Source organism: Macaca mulatta, chromosome 20 (assembly GCF_049350105.2).
Source record: "Macaca mulatta isolate MMU2019108-1 chromosome 20, T2T-MMU8v2.0, whole genome shotgun sequence".
Classification (NCBI taxonomy): domain Eukaryota; kingdom Metazoa; phylum Chordata; class Mammalia; order Primates; family Cercopithecidae; genus Macaca; species Macaca mulatta.
In genome coordinates, this window is record NC_133425.1 from 20,634,975 (window position 1) to 20,662,380 (window position 27,406).

At 41.7% G+C, this 27,406-nt stretch overlaps 2 protein-coding genes across 14 annotated transcripts in view; one reads left to right on the plus strand and one right to left on the minus strand.

Moving 5' to 3' along the window:
• Positions 1–16,449, minus strand: part of THUMPD1 (THUMP domain containing 1) — a 67,342-nt gene extending 50,893 nt beyond the window's left edge. For 4 of the 9 annotated variants that reach the window (XR_013410832.1, XR_013410831.1, XR_013410830.1 and 1 more), the window contains exons 1-4: positions 16,120–16,432; positions 13,508–13,682; positions 12,316–12,564; positions 11,478–11,904 (exon numbers count right to left, since the gene is read on the minus strand). Coding sequence is in view for 5 of the 9 variants with exons in the window: in XM_015125659.3 (XP_014981145.1) it covers positions 11,498–11,904; positions 12,316–12,564; positions 13,508–13,682; positions 16,120–16,350 (1,062 nt within the window). In the remaining 4 variants the exon portion in view is untranslated. 9 annotated transcript variants of the gene reach the window in all.
• ACSM3 (acyl-CoA synthetase medium chain family member 3) overlaps positions 16,044–27,406 on the plus strand; it is a 68,558-nt gene continuing 57,195 nt past the window's right edge. For 4 of the 5 annotated variants that reach the window (XM_077986434.1, XM_077986435.1, XM_077986437.1 and 1 more), the window contains exons 1-2: positions 16,044–16,681; positions 21,039–21,165. The gene's annotated coding sequence lies outside the window, so the exon portion shown is untranslated. Of the gene's footprint in view, positions 16,682–17,180; positions 17,382–21,038; positions 21,166–27,406 lie in introns of those variants that run through there. The other variant, XM_077986436.1, reaches the window with a different exon arrangement.

Sequence of the window (27,406 nt, forward strand, 5' to 3'; positions counted from 1 at the left end):
GCCTGGCCAACATGGCAAAATCCTGTCTCTGCTAAACATACAAAAATTAGCCAGGCGTGGTGGCACACGCCTGTAATCCCAGTTACTTCGCAGGCTGAGGCAGGAGAATCGCTTGAACCCAGGAGGTGGAGGTTGCAGTGAGCCAAGATCGTACCACTGCACTCCAGCCTGGGCAATAGAGCAAGACTCCATTTCAAAAAAAAAAATGTCCCTAGATACTGCCTAATGTCTCCTGGGGGACAAAATTGCCCCCTAGTCTATAAACTACTGGTATATCCTCTAGGACAACTGGACACTTTTCCAGGGACAACCAGAGCTCTACAATCCCAGAGCTCCCACTCAAAAAATTTATCCTCTAGTACTACTTTCTTAGAAACACTGTCATTTAGAACCAGCCCTCAAAAAAGAAAGAAAAGCATATTTATACTGCCTTGAAGAGAAGCTAACAAAGTTTGACTTGAAGGTTATATTCAGTTTAGCCACACCACATGAGCATCCAGTAGAGTTACAATGTATATTTGTTTCATTCAAACTTAATACATGAGGAGAGAAAGGAAGAGAGGAGCAATTTAAGAAGTGCAGGCTTGTCCACCCTCTTTTGCCACCAAAGTGCGGATGCCCAAGAGGGAAAGTGCTACGCAAGACAGAATAATGCAAATACAAATTTTCTCTTTTCCTAGTCAGTGCCAACGCCTTTGGTCCTATGTAAGCATCTTGCTCGTGTTTCAACAGTAATTCAGAGACTATTCAATGATTATTCTGAATGCATATGGTTTGTGTTCTACCCACACCCTCTGGTTCATTTGGGGCCTCAGTGTTTGAGAAGCAAGCTGTTCTAGGCTTTCTCACCTGTCTTCAGTAAGGCCAGTGGTTAAAAGCTAAGCTCCAAATCAAACAGGCAGGGCCCTGCTACTTACTAATAGCGTGGCCTCGGACACTCAAGATAACCTTCCTAAACCTCCATCAACTCCATCTATAAGAGAAGATTAAGAGCCACCTCACAAGGCTGTGGTGAGAATTTAATGTAAGTGAGTTGCTTGGTGAGATCACCCTGACGAGTGGGAGATGCCTGGTACACAATATCATGAGTGTCAACTCAGCCTTTTATTATTTGGAAGGCCTTGGGCAAGTTCTTTAAACTCTCTGAGCCTCAGTGTCCTCATGTGTAAAGTAGGGGTTGAGAAGAGTCTAAGAATGCTTCTAAAGCCCTTACAACCTAGCAACTGCTCAATCAATATTAGCTGTTATATCATGTGGCTCGTAATAAGCACTTAGTATCATTAATAGCATTTTGTCCCACCTTTTAACATCTTTAATAGCTAAGTCCTCCTCCATCTGTTAAAACGTAAGCTGTCAGAAATTTTTGTTATAATCACTAATGTGCCCCATATGCCTAGAATAATGTCGGGCAATACAGTAGGTGTTCAACAAGTATTTGTTGAAGGAACTTTCCTAAGACTTGCCTCTCCTAGCTTCTATGCTTGCTGCTTGAATGTCCTAATTATCTTGCAGGGAAAGCACTCAGGTTCCTCTCAAAAAGGCCCCGTGCAACTCTGTCTCTCTATGAATTCAAGAGGCTGCGGCGCTGCTTGACAGGAGAGGAGGCACTCACCCCAGAGGTGCTGGAGCAGTGGAGGGCGCAAACTGGGCTGGAGCTACATGAGGGCTATGGACAGACAAAAGTGGTATATTTAAAGAGCAACATTTATGTTTAATATATGTGGGGGCCTTTCTGCCCCAGGATTTTCAACCTGAGCCCCTGAAGTGCCTCCATCCCACTCTAAATTTTTACAGAGTTTCCCAGTACACCTCATCTTGCCAGTAGTTACCAAAACCGGCAAACTGCTCAGTTAGGTTTTGCTAAAGGGGTGATGATGATTATTCCACCATACTCGCCTCCCCTTCATGCAGGAGAAATCTTAAGGGCTTTAGTAGGTGGGTGAGGCTCAGAACTGAGCAGCTCATCTTTCCAACTGTGCTGGGAAGAATCATCTGAGAGCCTCTGTGGGGAATTTATTCCAAGGTGCACTTAATGGAGTCTAAGGAGAAGTTTTCAAAGTGTGGTCCTCAAACCAGCAACATCAGCATCATTTGGGAATTTGGTAGAAATGCAAATTCTTGGGCCCCACTCCACACCTAATGCATTAGAAACTCTGGGATGAGGCCCATAAATCTGTGTTTCAACAATGCTCCAGAATCTCCAATTTGATTCTAAAGCACACCCATGTTTGAGAACTCCTGGTCTCAAATAGTGTATTTCAGAAGGTGTGCTTAAATACTGGGAAAATCAGTCCAAATTGAACTTAAGTTTCATTGTCATATCATTTCAGAAAATAAATTTTTGTCTACTTATGCAAAGTTTGTCCTCTCAATAGGGAATAATTTGTGCTGATTAGAAAGGAAAAAAAATTAAACCAGGCTCAATGGGGAAAAGAATGCTGCACTGTGATGTCCAGGAGGTTGAGAAAATATCTGACTGCTTCGATAAAGCAGAAAGAACGTTTTACAGTTTTCTGCTATTCACTGTACAACTCTTCACAACCTGCTGTCATTTTGTGAAAAGAAAATTTTAAGAACATCAATTGTCTTTCATTCTAGATTATAGATGAAAATGGCAATGTTCTACCACCTGGCAAAGAAGGGGAAATTGCCCACAGACTAAAGTCTACACTGCCCTTCTGTTTCTTCTCTGAATATGTGGTATGAGGATAGAAAGTGCTAGTCATGCCTTAATACAGACCTCGGTCCAAATTTCATTTCCACTATGTCTTGCTATGTAACCTTGGGCAAACAACAAAATCTATTTCATCAGCAGTAAAATGCAGAGACTATCATCTATCATCTGAGTATTATAAAGATGAAATTCCAAATGTAACAAACCAGTTGCAGTAGTTATCCTCAGAAAGGACAACTGGACAGGGTAGGATGGGGGTGCAGTTGGGGGGTGCTAGAGGCAGAAGAGTGGCTTTTTATTATACTCTTTGGGACCTTTTGTATTTTACACTAGGAACTACTTTTTTAAAAAAATTAATTTCCAGCCAGGGACAGTGGCTCATGCCTGTAATCACAACATTTTGGGAGGCCGAGGTGGGAGGGTGACTTGAGCCCAAGAATTCAACACCAGCCTGGGAAATATAGCGAGACCCCGTCTCTACAAAAACATAAAACATTAGCCAGGTGTGGTGGCACATGCCTGTGGTCCCAGCTACTCAGAAGGCTGAGATGACAGGATTGCTACAGCCTGGGAGGTCAAGGCTGCAGTGAGCTATGATCAAGCCATTGTAGTCCAGGATGGGCAACAGACTCCGTCTCAAAATATAAAATAAACAATTTCCTTTAGAAGTACAATTTGTCACTTAATAAGTGCCATACCCGTCTCTGTTCTGACCAAACTAATCCCCAAATGTCATCTGTGATTCCTAGGACAGTCCAGAGAAAACTGCTGCCATGGTAAAGGGAGATTTTTATGTCACTGGAGACAGAGGAATGATGGACAGCGATGGGGATTTCTGGTTTGCCGGCAGAGTTGATGATGTCATTATTTCCTCTGAGCTTGTAGATTTGCCACTCTTAAGAGGCAAGGATTGACAGGAAGGGAGAGCTCCTACTGGAGCATGCAGTGGTCAAAGGCTTCTTTTCCTTTTCAGGTAACATATTGGGCCATTTGAAGTGGAGAGTGCGCTTGCGGAGCACCCAGCAGTTGTTGAATCGGCTGTTATCAGTAGTCCAGATCCAATTTGCGGAGAGGTAGATGAATGTCATCAATTAAAGTAGCAACTTTATATTTTCGAGTTCTGTCCATTTGACTACGGTAAAGGCTGAACCAAAAGTGGTCATTTAATTTTCACTATGAGGCATGCATTTGGTCAAAATATAAACCAGGCAACCAACTTTACAATAAGTTGTGTCCCAAAGGGGAGCTATTAGGATTCTTTTGAAGGCAAGTGACAGAAACTCAACTCAAACTGTCCTAAAAAAAAAAAAAAAAAAAGACATTTGGCTCATGGTAAGTGACAAGCATTCAAGTACAGCCACATCCAAGGGTTCATGTAAGGTTGGCAAGACTTAGTCTCTCTCCATTTTTGGCTCTGCTGTTCTTTATGCTGGCTCTATTTGAGCGGATTCTTCCTATTTGATAGCAATCAACTCCAGACTTACACAGGGTAGCAACCCTCCATTCCTCCAGGAAAGGACAGAGCTCTGTTTTCAATCATTTCAAGCACCTCTCAGGACTGCATTTGCCCACCTTAGATCACATCTCTCACCAGTGTGGTTCAGGGTAATTGTATATGCTGATGGGCCAGACTTGGATCATATTGTGTCCAGAATTGGTGGGTTCTTGGTCTTGCTGACTTCAAGAATGAAGCCACGGACAGTCGCGGTGAATGTTACAGCTCTTAAAGGCGGTGGCATCTGGAGTTGTTCATTCCTCCCGGTGGGTTCATGGTCTCCTTGGCTTCAGGAGTGAAGCTGCAGACCTTTGTGGTATTACAACTCATGAATGAGGCGTGGACACAAAAAGTGAGCAGCAGCAAGATTTATTAAACAGACCGAAAGAACAAACCTCCCACAGTGTGAAAAAGGATGACAGCCCCTGCCACGGCTGGGTCACGCATCCTGCTTTTATACCCTTATCTGACCCCACCCACGTCCTGCTGATTGGTCCATTTTACAGAGAACTGATTGGTCCATTTTGACAGGGTGCTGATTGGTGTGTATACAATCCTCTAGCTAGACATAAAAGTTCTCCAAGTCCTCACCAGCTTGACTAGACACAGAGCACTGACTGGTGCATTTACAAACCTTGAGCTAGACACAGGGTACAGATTGGTGTGTTTACAAACCTTGAGTTAGACACAGAGTGCTGATTGGTGTATTTACAATCCTTTAGCTAGACATAAACGTTCTCCAGGTCCCTACCAGATTAGCTAGCTACAGAGTGCCGATTGGTGCAACCATGAACCCCAAGCTAGACACAGAGTGCTGATTGGTGCATATACAATCCTCTGGCTAGACATAAAAGTTCTCCAAGTCCCCACCCGACTCAGGAGCCCAGCTGGCTAGCCTAGTGGATCGCGCACCAGGGCCGTGGGCGGAGCTGGCTGCCAGTCCTGCCCCGCACCTGCACTCCTCAGTCGTTGGGTGGTTGATGGGACCTGGTTCCGGGGAGCAGGGGGCAGCACCTCTAGGGGAGGCTCCAGCATGGGCATGGCAGGCTGCAGTGCTGGGGGACCGGTGAGAATTCGAGCCTGGCAGGCCGGCAGTGCTGGGTGACCCCGTGCACCCTCCACAGCTGCTGGCCCAGGTGCTAAGCCTCCCGCCTGCGCCTCTCTCTCCATACCTCCCTGCCAGCAGAGGGAGCCAGCTCTGGCCTTGGCCAGCCCAGAGAGGGGCTCCCACAGTGCAGTGGCGGGCTGAAGGGCTCCTCAAGTGTGGCCAAAGCAGACGCCGAGGCCAAGGAGGCACTGAGAGTGAGCCAGGGCTGCCAGCACGCTGTCACCTCTCAATATGTCTATCATTGGAGATAGGGGTTGGTGTCAATCCCACCAGAGAGAAGTTAGGGTAATACTCTATAGGAAAAACTACAGTAGCTACTAAAAAGGGGGAACAGATACTGTATAAGCATATGCAGATTTCACTGGATAGGCAGCACATTTCACTGAATGGACAACTGCCATGGAACTCAGAATACATTTTCTCACAGAAACAAGGCAAACAGAAAATTGTGGCCAGTTTCCCAAACAAGTCTCATGAGACTGTTTAGGAAGAATGGAAAGGAAACTCTGGCAATGACAATAATAGTCTTACTTCTAGGAAGAAGCCCTATTTTCCTAATTTCCTTTCCTCATGGACGTTTCCTACAGACACAGCAAGTGACAAAATTTCAAAAGTTTGTCAGCATCCTCCCACATGTGTACCTCTCCCTCTCACACACCAGTGAGCCTCTACAGTGACACTACGGGTCCCCTACTCTTACCTCTTATACCCCCTCCACTCCCCATTTATTCCATTCTCAGAAATAGTTTCCCTTTGCTGCCATGTTCTCATTCTCTCAATATAAATGATTTCAGCTGAACAAAGTAACCACCAATTAGAATCAATGTATGAACAATGAATAATATAAATTATGCTTACTAACCTCAGGAATTATCTAATTGGTAGGTTTTAAACAGTATTACAAAGAGAAGCAAACAATATGAGGCAAGAAACGACCTTGTAGAGACACATCAATCTTTCCTGAGAGTTTTTTGCTTCATTTTGTTTTGTTTTGAGATGGAGACTTGCTGTGTTACCCAGGCAAAAGCAGGAGTTCAGTGGTGCAGTTATAGCTCAATGCAACCTCAAACTGCTGGGTTCAAGCGATCCTCCTGCCTCTGCCTCCTGAGTCACTAGGACTACACGTGTGCACCATCGTGCCCTGCCTAATTTTTTCTTTTTAGTCTTTGTAGAGATGGGGTCTCACTATGTTGACCATATAGTAGCTCCTTATATAGATAGAAGGCACCTTTTTTTGTTTAGCCCTAAGAACCTGAATATGTTTTGTTACAACAGTATAAATGCATGATGAACTAGAGCCTTTAATCAACTCTGCAATACTGAATCACTACTAAGAATCTTTCTAGAAATCTTTTGTCCCATTCTGTATGAGAAAAGCACAGTGGCCAAGAATGACCAACTGCCTTGTTTCTAGGGACAGCACTTGACATCTATCCTAGGACTCTTGGCCCTAATGTCCCTATAAATTCAAAGAACATGACTGTACATATCAAGGGGCCCCATTTAATATTCAGAAAGAATATCCAAAGAAACCAGAAACTTTCATCGAATAAGGATTTAAGAACAATACTATATAAAGACATGAAGATGGCCCTGTAGTTTCCCTCTAACCGTGGAATTGGTTGATACTGACTGATCGTCTGCATGAAACTTCTAGTTCAGTTAGCATCATTTCAGTCAAAAGGTAGTTAATTTCAACCTAAGAACTACTCACATTTTCTCCATTACATTCACTAAATTAATGAACTTTGACTTTCAGAAAGGCTATTTGAGGGCATTTTAAAATACAGTAGTAGTCTTATTTTGAGAGAACAGAACAAAAAGAGGATTTTTATGGTCAAGCCAGGGCAGAAAACTATATATATTCCAAATTATCCCTAAAAAATCTTCTTCAATCTCCAGGATCCAGCTCTGAAAAGACAAGAACTAAGTGTTCTTTTCGCATTTAGGTGTAGTCTCCATTTTCCAGGAACAGTAGAGACCTAGGACTAGTTTGAACTAGGGGAAAGCAATGGGGTAAAGGGATTATTACTTTCTTGTGGCAAAGCATTTAAGTGAATTTGCACTACACTGTCACCCTTCTTATATAAACAGAACAGTTTCTAGTGTCCATGAGATTCAATAAGCTTAGGCTTATTATCATATCTAGACTTTAAAATTCAGTCTGAGTTTCATGCAAGCTCTCTCCTATTGCACTAACTGGAAGAATGGAATCAAATGTCTCATAATGTTTTTCTGTCAATTAGGTGGAATTTGTTCAAGAACTCCCAATCACTGGGAAAATCAAACACAATGTTTTAAGAGACCAAGAATAGGGATGAACATAGCTTGATAAAAAAAACTGAAGGGTTAAGTAGTAATATGATTGCTTTCTCTCATTATTTGTTCCTGATAATTCCGTGACTACTCTCTTAAAATGTTTAAGATCCTTCCTGGTTGAAGTTTTTGTTTTCTACTTAGCTAAAAAATTAAAAAATAAAAGTCTAAAAATATATGGATGAAAATTGTTTTAATAACCAAACTGACAAAGGTAATAATGGTTTCTAGTGTTTAAAATAGGAGTCAAATGATTACTTAGAAAAAGAAAGTGCACAATGAATCTGTATTTTGTGCCTGATTAATTAAAAATAAAGATATACCCTAAATGTTCAAGACAATTTCTTCTGCTTAACAACTTTATGAGACCAAACTTTAAGACATTTAAAATACTGTTAAAATGAGGAGTATAAATAATTCAAAAATCAGTAAGTGAATTTAATAAAAGTACTGTATTACTGTGGCTCATTTTGAAGCAAATTAACTGTAAAATATCTGAAACTTGGATTTAAGGATCAAGGGTAATTAATAAATTTTCTATACTTTTTAGGTTCATGTCCATGACTTTTTATAATTTGACATATAAACATCTTTCATGATACATATATATACTACATATATACTATATATATATACTATAAAGCAACAGATTTACTAAGAGTCAGAAAGAAAGAAAAAGTACAGAACACCAATTTTAGGGAACAAATTTATTTTGATTTTTCTGAAAATATCAGAACTATGAAAAACAAGCTTGATATTTGGCTGTACCAAAAGCAAAATACAAGTAAAAATAACATTTGAAAACCATGTTTAACCTTAGAGAATCATGTTTTAAAATACAAACTTTAACATTCTTTTCTCTATGGAACTAAACATTTTCTAAACGACAAGACTGTAGTTTTATTTTTTTTTTTAACTGACGTAATTTTTTAAAAGAAAAAACAAAAGGGGAATAAAAAGCACTTACTTCCTACTCTGGAATCTCGTCATTTATAAAATAACATGCTCAAATGTCAGTGAAAATAAACAGTTGATAAACCTGAAAACAACTATTTTAATGAGTTCAGGTTACAACCGAACACAGGATTTTGTAACTGGGAAAGAATAGTTTGTATAACAACTGAGTCTTACCAAATACAAATAAATATAAAAGGCAATTAAAAACAAAACTATAAAATCAAAGTCTTTCCGTAAAGTAGCAGCTTTCACAAAGTAAAAACAATTTAGTTCCACAGAGTTGTATGTTCTGTAGGCATATGGCCAGTTTTTTTCCAAGTCCTTTTGTCTTGCACTATCAAAATAGAATCTTTGTCTTGGAGCAAGTCTGCTGAAGAAGGCACCAAAATCCTATCCTCCCTATTCCCCTAAATGATATTAATAATCCTCTTATCAATCATTTCAAAGTAACTTCAATGTCATTAAGAATTAACATTTGAAATATGTAAAGCTACAGAAGGAAGGTCCTGCCTATTCTCTTTATCCCTCTCAAATCATTCTAGTCTAGTTTGCCAAATAGAACCACTAGCTAGGATAAAAATATATTCCCATGTTCACTAGCCATTAAATAAACATAGCCACTTGTGCAGGAACCCTAACATTTTTAGCAATTCCTAACTTTAAAACTTAAGGATATGCCCATTTCTACAAGCTAACTTTACAGCTTCTTAATATTCTTAATCTGGACAGTTTACTTTGCAGACTTTGTTGGTGTCTGCCTTTTCAATTGTTTTACCCAAAAATAGGCCTTGAAAAAACCTTCAGATTCAGGAAACCCCTGCAGAGAACCCTCATGGTATGTGAATGTGAGCATTAACTTGAAGAATACTCTTATTTCACAGAAATTCAGGACTGTCAGACTAGGGCTGAGTTCATTCTCTTCCTTCAGAGACAAAATTTCAAGCTGAGCAGATTCATAGACAAGGGTTCCTCATACAGTTATATACTAGTGCTGGGAAAAGGAGAGAAAATGCTATTTCATTGGGTCTTGTGGTTCCTCCAGTTGGGTTAGAGAAGATTTGAGAGTTGTACCCTTCATTTTCAAGTCCAAGTGGCTGCAGAAACATTTCAAGGATTCTTCTGGCAAGGTGGCAAGTCAGTTTCCTTTTAGATCTAAGACTCTTGTCACTTTAAGAAAAAAAATTTTCTCCTGAACCTTTCAGAGACTTGTCCATGTGTTCATGTGATGAAAACCGTCTGCAAAACAGGCTAGTTTCTGTAGCCATTTTTCATTTCCAAAGCACTCAGCAAAAGCTGGCTGTTTTCTTGTAAGTACTCTGGTAATTCACCTTTCAATTCAAATATCCTGTAGAGAACTCTTCCTCTGATAAGCCAATGGATGTCTGTATGGTGCGGGGAGGTTTATGTGCTGTTTGTCCAGGTTTTTCTTTTGGGGTTTTTTTTTTTTTTTTTTTTTAACATTTTTGCATAAATGGGTCTTTGACACAGGTAACCAGTTTTGTAACATTATTCAGAACGTCACTGTATCTTCAAGTTTTTGATATCAGCATCTCTGTGAAGAAAGCAGTGTGCTATAATGTCAACATCAGGATTTCTTTTTTAATAATGCAAAATGACTTATGGAGACAACCACTGATGGGGCACCAGAAGTGTAGATAACAGACCTCTGGTTATCAGATATGATGTCACAACATTATATATTGGCCTTTGTTTTGGCAGGCTCCTAGCAAAAGAAAAAGTTTTCTTTGAATTTCATCATTTATAAATCTTACAAATGCTACAGCATTCCAAGTATTAGTGAAACCTGTTGACTCATCATCCTGGATAGAGAAGCTGCCACTTTTCAGTTAATGACACCAAACCTTTCTTGCACCATATGAGATATCATCAGTAAATCAACTTACTGAGAAAATAAAGTCTTTTCAATTTTGTACTGCATCTTGCCCCAGCATTTTAATGTTACTAGATTCTCACCAACTATGCATATTTTCCTTTCCTGAGATAAGTTCTGCTACTAAATAGTTTGCTTCTTAAACCTTTTGACTAAATGTGATTTCTGAACAAAAGCCTTACTGTTTTTGTTTTGATAGTCCAAAAGCCATTTGAAAATAATGAATATCCTTTCTTGTCAAGTGGCTGCGATTTAGTTACAATTGCTAGTTTTATAAGTTGCATGCCACAGACAGTGCACAATAGGATAGGACAGCTTGGACTGAGTCCATATAAAACCCTTGAGAAGTAGCTTTCATTATAAAGACAGAATTTCTTTGTGTCCCTTGTTGCACTAGTATACTGAAGTATACTCAGAAGACTGAAATTCTTCATCACCAACCTTTTCAGAAATGTCTGTAGCTCTATGCCTAAATGGTTCTCTTCTCTCTCACATCTTGCCTTCCAAAATTGCGGCACTGGACTGTCAACTTTGTTACACACAAATGTTCAAATGTTAAAAAATAAAAACAGACATAAACAAGAAAATCACAAAAGTACAAAAACTTCACTAAACAATTCACTTCTAACCTACATGATCCACATTTTTGCAATGTTTACAGCACAGTGGCAGCGGGACAGCTGAGCTGTGGCATGTAAAAACACCTTCCTTAGAATGAAAACTTCCCTCTGATTTTCTGCTTCACAGTCAGTTCACTCCCGTAAGTCAGCTGGCACTGCAGAAGAGGAGCCTAGGAGAGGTCAACATCCGCCTCCTCCTATCCTCCCCTCTTTGCAATAGCAGCACATGGGTCTGCCTCTACATAATACCATAAGGGCTGAAAGATCCCTAACAAAACTGTTAACAGGGCTGCGCAATCATTGTTCACTACTGTGAGAACAGCCTAATGCAGCACACAAATAAAAAACTGTTTTTAAGTCACAATTTAAGGTAAAACCCCAGCAACATCTCACAGAGCCCCAGGTGAGAAACCCACCTCCAACACCGAATGAATTCCTATGAGAGGTCATTTTCATTTGACTTGGATCCTTCTGTGGCTTGACTTGCAAGTTCAGGTTTGGCTCCTCCCTCATTTACCACCTGCGGATTAGACGTTGGTTTTGTCTGCCCCAGCTCTTCAGTATTCTCAGGTACCTGCTGGTTATTTTTTCCTTCTGCTGTGTTGTTTTGGTCTGATTTGTCAGCAGATTCCAATTTAGCTTCTTTCCCATTTCCCTGCTTTGAGTTAAGCTGTGATGGATCCTTAGGGCTCTTCACCACCTCCTGGAGATTGTATTTTCTAAACAACATGTAATCTTTCACAACACTCAGGCAACAGACAGCTTTGATGATTTCTACTACCACCGTGTACTGTGGATTGGTGAGATCCACTTTATTTTCTGAATTGAGGGTGCACACTATTCCTGTAACAAAAACAGAAAAACACATAGCTGAGGAGGATACCAGATACAAAAAATCTTTTGTCTGTTTCTTGTTAAAATAAGACATATAGTAATCCACTCCTCTATGTGGACTTCAAATACTCTGAACTCTTACAATAAATAAATACAAATGAAACCCTACAACATTTAGTAAGAATATTTTTTTCCAAACAAAAATTCAATTTTTAGTTAAAAAAGACTTTATCTAACTACCAGAAAATCTCATATCCAACATATTGAAATCAGTTGATTTAATATTATTTTAAGAACATTTTAATATATTTGTTCTACACTCAAAAATGTAAGCCTTAAATCTTTAAAAAGAAAAAAAAATCCTTTAAAAACAAGTATTTACTATTGAACGCCTACGGAAAATCACTAAGAGAAACATACCTGCCAATTCTCTGATAACTTCTTCTCTATTCACATGACTGTTATTTCGAGATTTGTACACAATCTGAAATGTCCCTTTGTTAGGAGTTTTAAACCAGGGTTCCAAAAATGTTTGTGCATATTTTTTCATATCTTCTAAAAAAGCCTTGCATGTGCCTGAGATGGGTAACATTCGTAGAATAACTCGAGTCTTCTTCTTCTTGGTTTTGTACATATCCTGGAGAATATGATGCACCAATTTCTCAGGTTCTTAAGAAAAAAAAAAAACAGAAAAAAAAAGTTAAGAAGGTAATTTGTCAGACATCCTAAACACTGAACTCTAAAATGAATTTTCACTGGCAATGACATAAGTTGACAGAAGAAATTCTGATAATGAATTTAAATGAATCTACCTAGTCGTTTTTCCAACTAGTATTTCTTCAGTGCCTAATATGTACTATAATGTACCTAATTTTTAACTTTTCATCATTACTGCTTGCACTAGAAATGACTGTTTAGACAGTCATTTTTTGTGACGTCCTGAGTTATCCAACCTGAACACCATGCTCTTGTTTTCCTGTAACAACTATCAGAGTACATTAAACAGTACATACTTTTTTACCAAAAAACAAAAAATAAAAAATAAAAAAAATCTGTGAGTCACTTTAAAAGATATAATTAATCCATTAGCTAAGTTAGCACAGAAGTCTAAATCTCAGACCCAGGAGGAATCCCAGAACCATATTGGGCACGAGATCATGAAAGGGAGGTCCTCAGGCTGCAACCTGCCTACATACAAGTCTATTTGGGGTTGCTCTGAAAATTTTTAAATTAGTTGACCACATTGAAAAATTTAAAAACTCCAGATTTCCAACTTATTTTGAGAAATTCGAATACCTGGTCCTGCATTCCCAAAGAGCAACAACTGGCTGGAGCTGAGTAGCAGCTGCCCCTTTTAGACAGAACAGGCACTCTAGTTCTGCTTTAAGATATATACGAAGGAAGCAGCAAAGCCAGGTTTCCACTCTTAAGCCAATGCTACATCCACCACCCCATTCTACCTCTCCACAGGCCAACTGCTAATATAGTGTACAGAAGCTGCCATCAAATGATTGAGTCATGCCCAAGGAGCCATTTTGTAAGCAGTATTCCCTGAGAGAGGAATATACCCAGATGTTGTAAGATCAATAATCTTAACAAGTATTCGTCACACCTATCCCAAGTGTCCTGATGAAGACGACGTTATTTGCTCCACTTTCCACTGACTGGAATCTTCTTAGCCTCAACTCTGTAGATGCCTTAATGTCACCAACTTCTTTCTTCAAGGCAGCCTCCACATCATCATCCTCTCCCTCACTTCCAGAGGGCTGCTGATCCTTGTCTGTAAACTGTTTGCATAAAACTAATGAGCAGAAATGACACAACAGCTCACATTTAAACACTGTAAGTAATCATTTATGTGAAATCCCTTGTGGCAGGCGGCTCAGTATTGATTTTTTTTTTTTAATATGGAGTCTCGCTTTGTCTCCCAGACTGGAGTGCAGTGGTGTGATCTTGGCTCGCTGCAACCTCCGCCTCCTGGGTTCAACCAATTCTCCTGCCTCAGACTCCGGAATAACTGTGATTACAGGCGCATGCCACCACGCCCAGCTAATTTTTGTATTTTTAGTAGAGATGGGCTTTCGCCATGTCAGTCAGGCTGGTCTTGAACTCCTCAGGTGATCCACTCGCCTCAGCCTCCCAAAGTGCTGGGATTACAGGCGTGAGACATCATGCCCAGCTAACTCAGTATTGATAATAAAGCCTTTTTTTACGAAACTGGGACACCACACCCTTCAAAACATGGAGCAAGGCCGGAAGTGGTCGCTCACGCCTGTAATCCCAGCATTTTGGGAGGCTGAGGCAGGCAGATCACCTGAGGTCAGGAGTTCGAGATCAGCCTAGCCAACATGGTGAAACTCCGTCTCTATTAAAAATACAAAAACTAGCCCGGTGTGGTGGCAGGCGCCTGTAATCCCAGCTACTCAGGAGGCTGAGGCAGGAGAATTGCTTGAACCTAGAAGGCAATGTTGCAGTGAGCTGAGATTGCACCACTGCACTCCAGCCTGGGTGATAGAGCAAGACTCTGTCTCAAAAAAATTAAAAAAAAAAAAAATGTGGAGGAAGAGGGAATTCCCACAGATATAGTATGTAAAATTTGAAAATGTTTTCAAAAGCATCCTGACAGTTTGAGACAGAGAGAAATGTGCTGACCAGATCAATCATTTCAGGGTGGACCTTAACACCTTGACCAGGTATCTGTGTGACTGACATGACACTCTCCTTTTGGTGAGATTAGACCAAATACTTGTGGAATTAAAAAGCCTTACTCTTGTTCTATTAAGGAACAAGGCACAGAAATACTTGTTCAATAATTTTGGCCAAGCATGGTGGCTCACGCCTGTAATCCCAGTACTTTGGGGGTCGGAGATGGGCGGATCCCTTGAGCCTAGGAATTTGAGACCAGCCTGGACAACATGGCCTGAGAACCCCTCTCTACAAAAAATACAAAAAATTAGTCGGGTGTGGTGGCACATGCCTGCAGTCCTTGCTACTCGGGGGCTGAGGCACGAGGATCGCTTGAGCCTCGGAGGTGGAGGTTACAGTGAGCAAGATCATGCCACTGTACTCCAGCCTCCACCTTGGGTGACAGAGCAAGACCGTTTCCAAAAAAAGAATTTGCTCAAAGTACAGGAGTAGACAGGATATGTACTTGTTGCCCATTTCTCTGCCCCCCAGTGCCCAATGAAATCGCCAATCAGGCACAATAATTGTACACATTTACTGAAACTTTATTACATACCAGTATGTACTTTATGTACATAAGCAACCCACTAGCCAGTCTTAAAGTATTCGCCTTTTTATCTAGCTCAGCAGCATCAAATAATGTGCCCGTGTCCGAGTCCCCAGCTGGTAAAGGATGAGCCGTGAATTTAAATTCCCTCTGTATTATTACCCTTCTTCATTTAATCCCTCACAGTGCATGTGGGTATTGGTCCAGATTCTAAGACAGTAATATGATTTCCAAACAGTAAGACTTTAGGTGATAATGGTAAAAAAGTTTTTACTTTCTAAAATGTATTGTAAGTGCAGTAACTGGCATTAGTAGTAAACCTATTATTTCAAAGATATTGCTTCAGGTAAACACATTATTATTCCAACTTCACAAGGCTGTCATGAGAAATGTGTTTCTAAAAGAGCTTCAGCACACCGCCTGGCCCTCAGTGAGCAGTCCATTAAGTGGGAGCTAGGCCGGGCTCAGTGGCTCACGCCTGTAATCTCAGAACTTTGAGAGGCAGAGACAGGAGAATCGCTGGAGTGTAGGGTTTAGGACTACCCTGACCAAAAGAGTGAGACCCCTTATCTACAAATTACAAAAATTAGCCGAGAGTGGTGGAGCGCACCTGTAGTCCCAGCTACTCGGGAGGCTGAGGCAGGAGAATCGCTGGAGCCCGGGAAGTCGAGGCTCCCTTGAACTATGATCTCGCCACTGCACTCCGGCCTGGGCAACAGAGCGAGACCCTGTCTCACAAAAATAAACATAAAAGTAATGGGAGCTACCGTGGTTAATGATGGAAAGAAAAGGTGCAACACTTCAAGCACAAAAAACTACAGCGCCGAAGTCTGCGAACGTCTCAGGGCTAGGGACGGTAAACTCCGGAGAGACCACGCCCCTACAGCCGTCACGACGACGACCCAAAGCGCGCATGCCCATACCGACAGCCAACCCTCCAGCCTTCCCTCCTCCCGCAAGGCCTAGCAGCCCGCCCGCCCCGGTACCGGTACCTTTTCTGGCCCATACATGTCGTCGCCGTATTCGTTGAGCAGGCTGTAGGCCTCTTCCACGCACTTGCGCTCGTTCATGTTGCAGGTGATGAGGATGCCCTGTAGCCCGGGCTCTAGCTGACGGGGCCCGCCAGCGTCGCAGCGCCGAGCGCGCTTGGCCAGCACATACTGAGCCTTGCCTTTGCGCTTCCCGCCGCCAGGCTGCGTAGTCGACTGGGCGGGGGCCGCCATCGTGTGCGCAAGCTGAGAGGAAAGAGAAACGTTTCTCGGCTGCTGTTGGCGTCCTCACCTACCGCCGGCGCGAGCTGGTGACGTCAGATATGAGCGACGGCCTCCCCTAGCCCGCTTCCAAGCTTCATGCCGTGCTGCGCCGGGTCCTAAGGCCGGTCTGTATCCGTCAAAGGGGTGGAGTGACACCCGCCCAAACCCCTCCTCCTTCCCCGACTCCCAATTGCAACCTGAATCCAGTAGAGGCAGCATGGCAGCCATTCTGGACGTGGTGTCAGTGGCTCCCCACCCTTGAAGCTGGCTCCAGCCTCGTAGCTTCCTCCACCCAACCTTGGTACGTGTTCCTCCAGCCTTCCCTATAATTCTGCCAGTTACTGTGGAGGAAAAGTAAAATGTTAAATTTGAACTCAATTGAACGTAGACACAATGGTCATCAAGTCCGGAACAGGTTGCATGAGCCCCTTGAGGCATTCATTCATCCAGCACTGTTACAGTTAACTCTGTGCCTGTACTTGAGTTGTTGAAAAACAGACAATCGCAAAAACAAGTTGACCTTTATGTGTTCCTTGAGCCCAGTCGCGAAGGGCCCTCGTGACTGGGCGTCATGCCAATCGACGCATTACAAAAAGAGCCAGGGTGGCCGGGCGTAGTGGCTCACGCCTGTAATCACAGCACTTTGGGAGGCCAAGGCGGGCAGATCACGAGATCAGGAGATGGAGACCAGCCTGACCAACATGGTGAAACCCCATCTCTACTAAAATGCAAAAAATTAGCCAGGCGTGGTGGCATACACCTGTAGTCCCAACTACTCGGGAGGCTGAGTCAGGGGAATCACTCCAACTCTGGCGGCAGAGGTTGCAGTGAGCGGAGATCGCCGTTGCACTCCAGCCTGGTGACAGAGAGAGGCTCTGTCTCAAAAAAAAAAAAAAAAAAAAAAGAGCCAGGGTCCCAGGCCACGACAAAGCTTCATGAGACCTCTCCTCCTCTGTGCACAGACAAGTGGCTGACTCTGGAGCCCAGGCTGTTGCTTTCCGGTATGGTGATGCATCCTCCATAGTCTGGTGCATATATATATATATATATATATAATTTTTTTTTTTTTCCCTTCTTCCCTTCCCATTGCAATTTGTTTATTATATCTGCATTGCCATTTACGTGGGATAAAAGTTGTTTACCCTCAAAGGTATTGTATGTTTGTTTGTTTGTTTTTTTGAGGGAATCTTGCTCTGTCACCCAGGCTGGAGTTCAGTGGCGTGATCTCGGCTTACTGCAAGCTCTGCCTCCCGGGTTCATGCCATTCTCCTGCCTCAGCCTCCCGAGTAGCTGGGACTATAGGTGCCCGCCACCATGCCCGGCTAATTTTTTTTTGTATTTTTAGTAGAGACGGGGTTTCACCGTGTTAGCCAGGATGGTCTCGATCTTCTGACCTCGTGATCCGCCCGCCTTGGCCTCCCAAAGTGCTGGTATTACAGGCGTGGGCCTCCCAAAGTGCTGGGATTACAGGCGTGAGCCACCGCACCCGGCCGTATGTTTGTCTTTTCCCCTCGCACATTTCCCACACAGAACAGTTACTCAAAAGGCTTCCAGTAAATTCCATTTCAGGCTATGTTTCTATTTCATTTACAACCAAGGATGTTGCCTAGTGTTAAGTGTTTCATGCTGCTTTCTCTGCAGCCTTTTATCCATAGTCTTGGCAATTATCATGTTACTGTCTTTTTAAAAATCATTGAAAAGATGCCACTTTTGAAGAATGTGTTTAAAAAACAAATGTTTCTCATATTACTCTTCAGGTACAAACCTATTAGCAGATTTGAGTTCCTACAAAGCCCTAAAGGTGTAATCTGATATTTTGAAAGGGACGCTGAATTCACAGTCAATAACCCTAGGTTCTAACCCCAGATCTACCACTATGTCCAAAAATTTTATCATCTTACTATTTGCTTTTACCTGTGTATTCAATACGGTATTCAATTTTCAGAATTTCTTTGGTGAAGACTGCACAGCAGAGATTTCTAGAACTCCTCAGTTGTTTCTGAAGAGCAGTGTCATGACACTGGCATTGACGTTCCCCCAAATCTCTCTCTGTTCTGCTGGCTGGATTTCAGTTGCCCACACTCTGCCACCTGTCCTTAGGATATTAAATATTAGCATACAGATAACAAGTTAAAATATATATATTTCAAGTCCCAAGCATATCTGAGTACTACATGGAGGCAAACTTGAAAAACCAAAACTCAGTTTTGTTGAAATACGTGAGGAGGCAGCTTTAGGCTAAATTTAAGTTTGGTGTAAATCAAGCTTGTCCAACCTGTTGGCCCGCAGTTCACATGTGACCCAGGACGGCTTTGAAATTCAACCAACCCAACACAAATTCATAAACTTTCTTAAAACATTATAAGATTTATCTGCAATTTTTTAAAATGCATCTGCTATTGTTAGCATTAGTGTATTTTATGGGTGGTCCAAGAGGATTATTCTTCCAAGGAAGCCAAAAGATTGGACATCCCTGGCCTACAGATTTCTCCATACATAGTGAACTATAACCTAATTGGATGTGTAAACAGACTGTAACTGCTCTTGTAACAAGTAGCCAAATCTCAGTCAATCACAGAAGCCATGCTCAACTACTCACAGGTGGCTGATTGTTCAAATCGTGTTTTTTATTTTTATGTTCTTTGAGACAGAGTCTCACTGTCACCCAGGATGGAGTGTACTGGCACAATCTCGACTCACTGCAACCTGGGTTCAAGCGATTCTCCTGCCTCAGCCTCCCAAGTAGCTGGGATTACAGGTGCATGCCACCATGGCCAACTAACTTTTGTATTTTAGTAGATATGGGGTTTCACCACATTGACCAGGCTGATCTCGAACTCCTGACCTCAAGTGATCTGCCCACTTTGGCCTCCCAAAGCACTGGGATTACAGGCATGAGCCACCGTGCCTGGCCAAACCATGTTTAAATAAGGCAAATACTGAGTTGTAACCTATTGGGCTGCTTCTGTACCTTACTTCCGTTTCCTGCACCTCACTTTTCTTTTTATGTCCGTAAGTCATCTCTGACCACGTGGCAGCACCTGGATGTCTCTAAACCTAATCTGGTTGGTGGATCAGGGGCCTGCCTGATTTGAGAATTGTTTCTTGTGCAATTTAATTCTGTTAAATTTAATTCATCTAAAGTTTTTTTTTTAACAGTTTATTGTATTTCATGGTTGCTGACTGTGCTGAGAATATCCAATGAAGTGAGAATAATTTGCAACCCTGTAGCTCTCAGTCTAGATGTCAGAATTATCTAAATCACACCCTCATCCTGTGGCAGCTGCATCCACTTACTTCCTCTTCTGAACCAGGCCCTTGCCCAGCTCTAAATAATTCAACCTTCATTTATTCCTTATTATTCTTCTTTGTTCTTTTTTGCTTATTCTTTATGACTACATCTATTATTTCATGGCTGTGTGAACTTTCACCTCCTCAGGTTACCTCCCAGACATGGACAATGGCCTGATGTCTATCCTTAGACACCAAGGACTTTGTCACTTGAAAACCTCTCTTAGAAGGGACCACTTGGTGGTCAGGTGCGGTGACTAACACTTGTAATCCCAGCACTTTGGGAGGCCAAGGAGGGTAGATCACTTGAGACCAGTTCAAGACCAGCCTGGGTAACATGGCAAAACCGCATCTCTACTAAAAATACAAAAATTAGCCGGGGATGGTGGTGCATGCCTGTAATCCCAGCTATTTGAGAGGCTGTACATGAGAGTTGCTTGAACCTGGGGGGCAGAAGTTGCCCTGAGCTGAAATCTTGCCACTGCACTGCAGCCTGGGCGAAATAGCGAGACTCTGTCTCTAAATAAATAAATAAATAAGAAGAGACCACTTGGCACCTTGTGGCACCATGTAGAGTAGATGAAGGTGATCTGAGGAAGTTACATTTTAATTAACCTATTTGCTTCAGATATTCAGAAGGCCTCATAGCCAAGCAAGGGGGGAATGGTGTGACACATTCTAGATTCCCTTTCCCTTTCTCTTCCTAACCTTCAAAGTTACTGTCCCTGAAGTTCAGTACAGAATCCAGGTAGGAGATGCTCTTAGACACTCCTCCTGTTCTGACCTTGCTCCCCATCCACACTTCCTGCCTTATTCTCTTGTTACCCAGCATCTTTAGGGAATGGATATCCTGGCACTGAATCCCAGTCTCCTTCTGACTTGATTCCCAATATCTGCTGCCTTCAGAGTAGGTATCATGTATGATTAAGAGCCCAGGTTCTAAAGTCAAACCAAGTTCAAATTCTGCTTTGGCCATGACCTGGCTGTGAAACTCTGAGTAAGTTACCCAAGCCAAGTTTTAGGTTCCCTGTTAGATTTAAAAATAATAACAATAATGGAAATAATAATACTCACATCATGGGTTATTAGGAAAATCCAGTAAGATCAGGCATGACAAGTGCTTAGCTCTCAGCCACTGTTCAGTCAACGTGTGCTTAAAAATAACTGCTTTCAGACTCAGTCATGACTCATGGAAGCCTTTTTTTTTTTTTTCGGTGTAAGTGTCCATCCTTCAGTCTGATCAGCTAACCTCATTATTTGTCTATTATTCTCTAATTTAATGGTTCTTTTATATTTTTGGCTTACTAAAAGCTGTTGAATCCTTTTACTTAGGAGACTAAAAGGGACTTTATTTTATTTTTCTATAGACTTCTTCTGTGGAAAAGGGAATTTAAAAATGTACATAGTGTAGATGACCAAATAGGAACAGCTCCAGTCTACAGCTCCTAGCGTGAGCGACGCAGAAGATGGGTGATTTCTGCATTTCCAACTGAGGTACCGTGTTCATCTCACTGGGGCTTGTGGGACAGTGGGTGCAGGACAGTAGGTGCAGCCCACTAAGTGTGAGCCAAAGCAGGGCAAGGCATCACCACACCTGGGAAGTGCAAGGGGTCAGGGAATTCCCTTTCCTAGCCAAGGGAAGCTGTGACAAATGGCAACTGGAAAATTGGGTCACTCCTACCCTAATACTGTGCTTTTTCAATGGTCTTAGCAAATGGCACACCAGGAGATTATATCCCGCACCTGGATCAGAGGGTCCAACATCCACGGAGCCTCACTCATTGCTAGCACAGCAGTCTGAGATAGAACTGCAAGATGGCAGCAAGGCTGGGGGAGGGGCACCCGCCATTGCTGAGACTTGAGTAGGTAAACAAAGCAGCCTGGAAGCTCCAACTGGGTGGAGCCCATTGCAGCTCAAGGAGGCCTGCCTGCCTCTGTAGCCTCCACCTCTGGGGGCAGGGCATAGCCAAACAAAAGGCAGCAGAAACCTCTGCAGACTTAAATGTCCCTGTCTGACAGCTTTGAAGAGAGTAGTGGTTCTCTCAGCATGGAGTTTAGATCTGAGAATGGGCAGACTGACTCCTGAAGTGGGTCCCTAACCCCCAAATAGCCTAACTGGTAGGCACCCCCCAGCATGGGCAGACTGACACCTCACATGGCCAGGTACCCCTCTGAGACGAAGCTTCCAGAGGAATGATCAGGCAGCAACATTTGCTGTTCAGCAATATTCGCTGTTCTGCAGCCTCTGCTGCTGATACCCAGGCAAACAGGGTCTGGAGTGGACCTCCAGCAAACTCCAACAGACCTGCAGCTGAGGGTCCTGACTGTTAGAAGGAAAACTAACAAACAGAAAGGACATCCACACCAAAAGCCCATCTGTACATCACCATCATCAAAGACCAAAGGTAGATAAAACCACAAAGATGGGGAAAAAACAGAGCAGAAAATCTGAAAATTGTAAAAATCAGAGTGCCTCTCCCACTCCAAAGGAACACAGCTCCTCGCCAGCAATGGAACAAAGAAGGATGGAGAATGGCTTTTACATGAAGAGAAAAAGGCTTCAGACAATCAAACTTCTCCGAGCTAAAGGAGGAAGTTCAAACCCATTGCAAAGAAGCTAAAAACCGTGAAAAAATATTAGATGAATGGTTAACTAGAATAACCAGTGTAGAGAAGTCTTTAAATGACCTGATAGAGCTGAAAACTATGGCAAGAGAACTACATGACAAATGCACAAGCTTCAGTAGCCGATTTGATCAACTGGAAGAAAGGGTATCAGTGATTGAAAATCAAATGAATGAAATGAAGTGAGAAGAGAAGTTTAGAGAAAAAAGACTAAAAAGAAATGAACAAAGCCTCCAAGAAATATGGGACTATGTGAAAAGACCAAGTCTATGTTTGTTTGGTGTACCCAAAAGTGATGGGGAGAATGGGACCAAGTTGGAAAACACTCTGCAAGATATTATCCAGGAGAACTTCCCCAACCTAGCAAGGCAGGCCAGCATTCAAATTCAGGAAATGTAGAGAATGCCACAAAGATACTCCTCGAGAAGAGAAACTCCGAGACACATAATTGTCAGATTCACCAAAGTTGAAATGAAGGAAATATGTTAAGGGCAGCCAGAGAGAAAGGTCAGGTTTCAGGGAAGCCCATCAGACTAATAGCGGATCTCTCGGCGGAAACTCTACAAGCCAGAAGAGAGTGGGGGCCAATATTCAACATTCTTAAAGAAAATAATTTTCAACCCAGAATTTCATATCAGCCAAACTAAGTGAAGGAGAAATAAAATCCTTTACCGACAAGCAAATGCTGAGAGATTTTGTCACCACCAGGCCTGCCCTGCACGAACTCCTGAAGGAAGCACTAAACATGGAAAGGAACAACCGGTACCAGCCACTGCAAAAACATGCCAAATTATAAAGACCATCGATGCTAGGAAGAAACTGCATCAACTAATGAGCAAAATAACCAGCTAACATCATAATGACAGGATCAAATTCACACATAACAATATTAACCTTAAATGTAAATGGGCTAAATGCTACAATTAAAAGACACAGAATGGCAAATTGGATAAAGAGTCAAGACCCATCAGTGTGCTGTATTCAGGAGACCCATCTCACGTGCAGAGACATACATAGGCTCAAAATAAAGGGATGGAGGAAAATCTACCAAACAAATGGAAAACAAAAAAAGTCAGGGGTTGCAATCCTGGTCTCTGATAAAACAGACTTTAAACCAACAAAGATGAAAAGAGACAAAGAAGGCCATTACATAATGGTATAGGGATCAATTAAACAAGAGCAGCTAACTATCCTAAATATATATGCACCCAATACAGGAGCAACCAGATTCATAAAGCAAGTCCTTAGAGATGTACAAAGAGACTTAGATGCCCACACAATAATAATGAGAGACTTTTACACCCCACTGTCAACATTAGATCAATGAGACAGAAAGTTAACAAGGATATCCAGGAAGTGAACTCAGCTCTGCACCAAGTGGACTTAATAGGCATCTAGAGAACTCTCCACCCCAAATCAACAGAATATACATTCTTCTGAGCACCACATCTCACTTATTCCAAAATTGACCACATAGTTGGAAGTAAAGTACTCCTCAACAAATGTAAAAAAACAGAAATTATACCAAACTGTCTCTCAGACCACAGTGCAGTCAAACCAGAACTCAGGATTAAGAAACTCACTCAAAACCACTCAACTACATGGAAACTGAACAACCTGAATGACTACTGGGTAAATAACGAAATGAAGGCAGAAATAAAGATGTTCTTTGAAACCAATGAGAACAAAGACACAATATACCAGAATCTCTGGGACACATTTAAAGCAGTGTGTAGAGGGAAACTTATACCACTAAATGCCCACAAGAGAAAACAGGAAAGATCTAAAATTGACACCCTAACATCACAATTAAAAGAACTAGAGAAGTAAGAGTGAACACATTCAAAGCTAGCAGAAGGCAAGAAATAACTAAGATCAGAGCAGAACTGAAGGAGATAGAGACACAAAATCCCTTCAAAAAATCAATGAATCCAGGGGCTGGTTTTTTGAAAAGATTAACAAAATTGATATACTGCTAGCAAGACTCATAAAGAAGAAAAGAGAGAAGAATCAAATAGACGCAATAAAAAAATTATAAAGGGGATATCACCACTGATCCCACAGAAATACAAACTACCATCAGATAATACTATAAACACCTCTACACATATAAACTAGAAAATCTAGAAGAAATGGATAAATTCCTGGACACATACACCCTCCCAAGACTAAACCGGGAAGAAGTTGAATCCCTGAATAGACCAATAACAGTCTCTGAAATTGAGGCAATAATTAATAGCCTACCAACCAAAAAAAGTCCAGGACCAGACAGATTCACAGCCGAAATCTACCAGAGGTACAAGGAGGAGCTGGTACCATTCCTTCTGAAACTATTCCAATCAACAGAAAAAGAGGGAATCCTCCCTAACTCATTTTATGAAGCCAGCATAATCCTGATACCAAAGCCTGGCAGAGACACAACAAAAAAAGAGAATTTTAGACCAATATCCCTGATGAACATCGATGCAAAAATCCTCAATAAAATACTGGCAAACTGAATCCAGCAGCACATCAAAAAGCTTATCCACCATAATCAAGTGGGCTTCATCCCTGGGATGCAAGGCTGGTTCAACATACACAAATCAATAAATGTAATCCAGCATATAAACAGAACCAAAGACAAAAACCACATGATTATCTCAATAGATGCAGAAAAGGCCTTTGACAAAATTCAACAGTTCTTCATGCTAAAAACTCTCAATAAATTCGGTATTGATGGAACATATCTCAAAATAATAAGAGCTATTTATGACAAACCCACAGCCAATATCATACTGAATGGGCAAAAACTGGAAGCATTGCCTTCGTAAACTGGCACAAGACAGGGATGCCCTCTCTCATCACTCCTATTCAACATAGTGTTGGAAGTTCTGGTCAGGGCAATCAGGCAGGAGAAAGAAATGCAGGGTATTCAATTAGCAAAAGAGGAAGTCGAACTGTCCCTGTTTGCAGATGACATGATTGTATATTTAGAAAACCCCATTGTCTCATCCCAAAATCTCCTTAAGCTGATAAGCAACTTCAGCAAAGTCTCAGGATACAAAATCAATGTGCAGAAATCACAAGCATTCTTATACACCAATAACAGACAAATAGCTAAATCATGAGTGAACTCCCATTCACAATTGCTTCAGAGAGAGTAAAATACCTAGGAATTCAACTTACAAGGGATGTGAAGGACCTCTTCAAGGAGAACCACAAACCACTGCTCAACGAAATAAAAGAGGACACAAACAAATGGAAGAATATTCCATGCTCATGGATAGGAAGAATCAATATCGTGAAAATGGCCATACCATCCAAGGTAATTTATAGATTGAATGCCATCTGCATTAAGCTACCAATGACTTTCTTTACAGAATTGGAAAAAAATACTTTAAAGTTCATATGGAACCAAAAAAGAGCCCGCATTGCCAAGACAATCCTAAGAAAATAGAACAAAGCTGGAGGCATCACGCTACCTGACTTCAAACTATTTTACAAGGCTACAGTAACCAAAACAGCATGGTACTGGTACCAAAACAGAGATATAGACCAATGGAACAGAACAGAGCCCTCAGTAATAACACCACACATTTACAACCATCCAATCTTTGACAAACCTGACAAAAACAAGAAATGAGGAAAGGATTCCCTATTTAATAAATAGTGCTTGGAAAACTGGCTAGCTATTTCAGAAAAGCTGAAACTGGATCCCTTCCTTACACCTTATACAAAAAGTAATTCAAGATGGTTTTAAAGACTTAAATGTTAGACCTAAAACCATAAAAACCCTAGAAGAAAACCTAGGCAATACCATTCAGGACATAGGCATGGGCAAGGACTTCATGTCTAAAACACCAAAAGCAATGGCAACAAAAGCCAAAATTGACAATGGTATCTAATTAAACTAAAGAGCTTCTGCACAGCAAAGGAAACTACCAGCAGAGTGAACAGACAACCTACAGAATGGGAGAAAATTTTTGTAATCTACTCATCTGACAAAGGGCCAATATCCAGAATCTACAAAAAACTCAAACAAATTTACAAGAAAAAAACAACCCCATCAAAAAGTGGGCAAAGGATATGAACAGACACTTCTCAAAAGAAGACATCTGTGCAGCCAATAGACAAATGAACAAATGCTCATCATCACTGGCCATCAGAGAAACGCAAATCAAAACTGCAATGAGAACCATCTCACACCAATTAGAATAGCGATCATTAAAAAGTCAGGGAACAACAGGTGCTGGCGAGGATATGGAGCGATAGGAACACTTTTACACTGTTGGTGGGACTGTAAACTTGTTCAACCATTGTGGAAGACTGTGGTGATTCCTCAAGGATCTAGAACTAGAAATACCATTTGACCCAGCCATCCCATTACTAGGTATATACCCAAAGGATTATAAATCATGCTGCTATAAAGACACATGCACAAGTATGTTTATTGCGGCACTATTCACAATAGCAAAGACTTGGAACCAACCTAAATGTCCATCAATGATAGACTGGATTAAGAAAATGTGGCACATGTACACCATGGAATACTATGCAGCTATAAAAAAGGATGAGTTCATGTCCTTTGTAGGGACATGGATAAAACTGGAAACCATCATTCTCAGCAAACTACTGCAAGGACAGAAACCAAACACCGCATGTTCTCACTCTTAGGTGGGAATTGAACAATGAGAGCACTTGGACACAGGGTGGGGAACATCACACACCGGGGCCTGTCGTGGGGTGTGGGGGAGGGCAGGGATAGCATTAGGAGATATACCTAATGTAAATGACGAGTTAATGGGTGCAACACACCAACATGGCACATGTATACATATGTAACAAACCTGCACATTGTGCACATGTACCCTAGAACTTAAAGTAAAATAAAAATAAATAAATAAAAATATATATAGTGTAAAGTAAAATAACATAAAATGTGTAAGACTTGCATGCTTTACCTTTGCCAGCTGGTTTCTGCCTCACATTTGATTGAATGACATCCCACCTTTCACTAGCTTTGTAGCCTCACTGGCAGCACTTGTCACACTTGTGCTTTCATCACACTCACACTCTGTGTGAGAAACTCACCCAACAGCCTCATCTCCCAGGCTGGAACCCAATTTTAAAC